At 38.4% G+C, this 4,048-nt stretch overlaps 1 protein-coding gene across 1 annotated transcript in view; it reads left to right on the plus strand.

Moving 5' to 3' along the window:
• LOC106878552 (ubiquitin carboxyl-terminal hydrolase isozyme L5-like) overlaps positions 1-3,786 on the plus strand; it is a 26,476-nt gene extending 22,690 nt beyond the window's left edge. The window contains 3 exon segments of the mRNA XM_014927797.2: positions 395-493; positions 1,913-2,016; positions 3,664-3,786. Coding sequence (XP_014783283.1) covers positions 395-493; positions 1,913-1,954 — 141 coding nt within the window. The 3' untranslated portion in view covers positions 1,955-2,016; positions 3,664-3,786.
• Positions 3,787-4,048: the final 262 nt, after the last annotated feature.

Genomic DNA, 4,048 nt, shown 5'->3' on the forward strand with positions numbered 1-4,048 from the left:
TCAGTTTGGAGCTATAGTAAATGACACTTGCCCAAGGTGCCACACAATGGGACTGAACCCAGAGCCATATGGTTGCAAAGCAAACTTCTTACCACACAGCCATTTGTGTATGTTCATTCATGTATCAGAATAGAGCAGATTCAACACATACAGTCATAGCAATCACCATAAATCCACCGTGCGAGACTTCCTTGTAATGATGAAGGGTCAATGGGAGGGGGGGGCGGTCATTTTTCTTTTTCCTTTTATTTTATTTTTTTTTTTTTGTCATATTTTAAAAATACAAATCAGTTCTGAATTCTTGAGAGTGGTAAATTCTTTTTTTTATTTTTATTTCCGTTTTTGTCCACATTGGAATTCTGTTTAAGCATGTCCACTGGTCCTGTCTTTTCAGATTGAAAACATCCGTCGCAAACACAACTACCTACCTTTTATAGTGGAACTGTTGAAGTGTCTGGCCAAAGAGGAGAAATTAGTACCTTTAGTAGAGAAGGTAACCTTTTGACTCGCTACCGTGCCTACTACTCATAGTTTTGTGTTTACTACATGTGCATGAAACTATATAGGTATTCTGTTACTCATGTTCTACCCTTGTAAGCATATGCATGTTGCTATGTATGTAAATAGGTATCTGAATGCATTAACCCATTAACTTTTGAAAAAAAGCCCCATCCAGCCAAAATATTGCACATGTTCAAACTGCCAGATCTGGCCCGTCGTACCTATCCTACAATGTCAACCCCAAAGTTAAACAATCACACCATTGAAATTTCAAAGGTTTCTCTGCTTTGTGAGGTACCTCTGGTGTTGTCCCTTTGAGCTCTGGGGTCGATGTAGCCATCTATATTTCTCCCTCAAAATTTCATGCCTTGTGCCTATAAAAGAAAGGATGATTATTATTATTATTATTATTATTATTATTATTATTATAGACATCGCACAGTATACAATATCATGAAGTTGTTGATTGAAGATATTGTGTCTGCCAAAGGGGTTTGTACCGTTTGTAAAGTCACAACAAGGACCTCAGACAGACAGTACTTTATGCAATATGCATGAAGTTCCAAGTAATGCCAAATTTTGCAATTGTTGTTGTTGCTGTTAGCACACCTGGTAAAATGCTTAGCAGTATTTCGCCTCTCGCTGTGTTCTGAATTCATATTCCACCAAGATTGGCTTTGCCTCTCGTCCTTTTGGAGGTCAATAAATTAAGTACCTGTGAAACACTGGGGTCAATATAATCGATCAGTCCCCTCTCCCAATATTTCAGGCCTTGTGGCTATAGGAGAAAGGATTATTATTATGTACTGGCACTCGTGCCAGTGGCATGTGAACAAAACATTGAACTGACTCCTGTACAGGTGGCACGTAAAAAAAACACCATTTGAGCATGGCCGTTGCCAGTACTGCTGGACTGGCCCTTGTGCCAGTGACACATAAAAAAGCACCCACTACACTCTTGTAGTGGTTGGCGTTAGGAAGGGCATCCAGCTGTAGAAACTCTGCCAGATCAGATTGGAGTCTGGTGTAGCCATCTGGTTCGCCAGTCCCCAGTCAAATTGTCCAACCCATGCTAGCATGGAAAGCGGACGCTAAATGGTGATGATAATGGTGATTGTTGTTATTAAGGTGGCAGACTTGTTAACATGCTGGGCAAGATGCTTAGTGGCATTTTGTCAGTCCTTATGTTTTGAGTTCAAATTCTACCAAGGTCAACTTAGCCTTTCATCCTTTTGGAGTTGATGAAAAAGGTGCCAGACAAGTACTGGGATCAATATAATCGACTGTCCCCGTCCTCCAATTTCAGGCCTTGTGTTTATAGTAAAAAGGATTATTATTATTATTATTCTCCTCCTCTTCTGCTCATTTTTAGCCATGATTCACTCTCAGTCTGTTTTGTGTGCGTTTACAGGCCAAGGAAAAGGCTGCAAAGAAGAAGGAAGTGAAGGCTTGATATCAGCTACCCTTAATCTATCCTACTTTAATCATTCACCTGTTGGTGTTCATTAGTAAAAGGTAAAATATTCTGTTAACAATCTGTTGCGATCAACTTCAGTCATTATTTAATCATTATAGTGTTTCTAATTATTATCATTGCAGTGTTCAATATCTATTCAGAATAAGTACCCAACTTTGAAAACAAATAAGTATTGGGCCTGTACTGCTCTCCTGGGGGTGGTGGAACGATTCAGGGGGGTGCGATAATGGAGTGGTTAAAAAGAGGTGATGGATGTTTTAATAATGGGTTAATTAGGTGGAGTTCTATTTGTGAGATGCAGTTGTTGTGAATTTGTTTCAGTTAGTAGTAGTGGTGGTGGTGATGGTGACGGCAGTCTAATGACTGCAATAAGCAAGAGATAAAATGATATGTGTTATGGTTTTGTTGTTGTTTAGACTAAGGTTAACTGGTCATTTATCAAAACTATTATGAAAGGCATTATTTACAACTGACTGATATTTTTCCTCATCTTGTTTGTTGTTAACACAACCTTTTGGCTAATAAACCCTCCAGCCTTTTTCATATGCCCACGGGCATATAGCGTAGTGGTTAAGAGCGCGGGCTACTAACCCCAAGATTCCAATTAGTGACCTGAACAATAATAATAATAACATCGAAAAATACCTTAGGAATGAGAACCCAGATTTGAAATTTCCCCAAGACGCCTAATGAAGGCTGGAGGGTATATCAGCCAAAACATTGTGTTAACAACAAACAAGATGAGGGCAAATATCCGTCGAATGTAAATAATGTGCATAATTCCTCATCTCTTAAATATAGACCTGTATAATGAAAGGCATTATGACTATAATCTGTTCACGGATACATAGGACTATGATGGTAGGAGTGTGAAATGATGGAGATTTGTGGCAAGTCGAGCGACGTCGCATAGAAAAGCACGGTCCTATTTCAATTATTTATAACATTTTGTAGATCCGAAGAAAAAAAAAAGCTTAGTACAACTATTTGATCCCATTCGTGGAATTAATCAAGGGTGTTGAAGAGTAGCCTCCCTTTTATATATTCTTGCGTGTGGCATAGAAAAACTGAAGAGTCACTGCAAGTCTGTTAATCTGAGAAGGGAATATTTTAATTAGAATCATAATTAACTGATGCTCCTGTACCAAAGACTGCGTCATGCCCCAATGCTTGCTTTGACAGGGTTTCTATGCTTAAAACTAAAAAGGTCACTTTCTCGAGTCATACTGAATCATAAGGTCCAGTTTCCCAACTTATGTATTACCCCCCCCCCTAGAAAGAATGCTGGGTCATCTCTAGATTACTCATTTTTGCCAGCTGAGTGGACAGGAGCAATTTCAAATAAAGCATTTTGCTTAAGAATACATCCCCTCACCCAGTCTATGAATTGAAACCACAATCTTACTATCATAAATCCAATACCACTTGGCTGGGTCCCCTTTTTTTATGCTGATGATTGTATAGCATGTATTCAACGCTTTTTTTCGTTCCACTGGCACTAGTGAGACCCTCATGCAGTTTGCAAGACTACGAACCTCACACTGCTTTATGCTAGGAGAGAAAGGGGTTAAAATATGAGAAACGGTGGGCAGATCTGGTTCTTACCTGAACCGTTATTGTAATATAACTTTAGTTACATTTAACCTGTTTCTTTAAACGCTCTCTCTTTCTCTGTTCTTTTACAGGGCTGTGTCTTGTTCTTAATGACCACATCCACCGATGCTGTTCTTCGTCAACTGTATATGTTTTCCATTTTCAACACCAAGTATTTGATGTTTTCATATATTAATAAACATTTGACAATATCATCCAATCATTCATTCTTTATTTATTATTACATCAACAGACAAACTATCACACTTAGCTGTTCTCCTTATTGCATAAACTGATTGAACCTTTGGAGGCTAATGATTCTGCCAGCTTATTTTTACAGAATATTGGGAACGAATGGCACAACTTGTATGGCAGCGACAATCCTTTACAACAATCACACATACAAACACTTATACTCACGCCCCTATATATATATATATATATATTGATAGAAAAGGTAAGACAACAAAAGAAAGA

This window comes from Octopus bimaculoides, chromosome 8 (genome assembly GCF_001194135.2).
Source record: "Octopus bimaculoides isolate UCB-OBI-ISO-001 chromosome 8, ASM119413v2, whole genome shotgun sequence".
NCBI classification, from domain to species: Eukaryota; Metazoa; Mollusca; class Cephalopoda; order Octopoda; family Octopodidae; genus Octopus; species Octopus bimaculoides.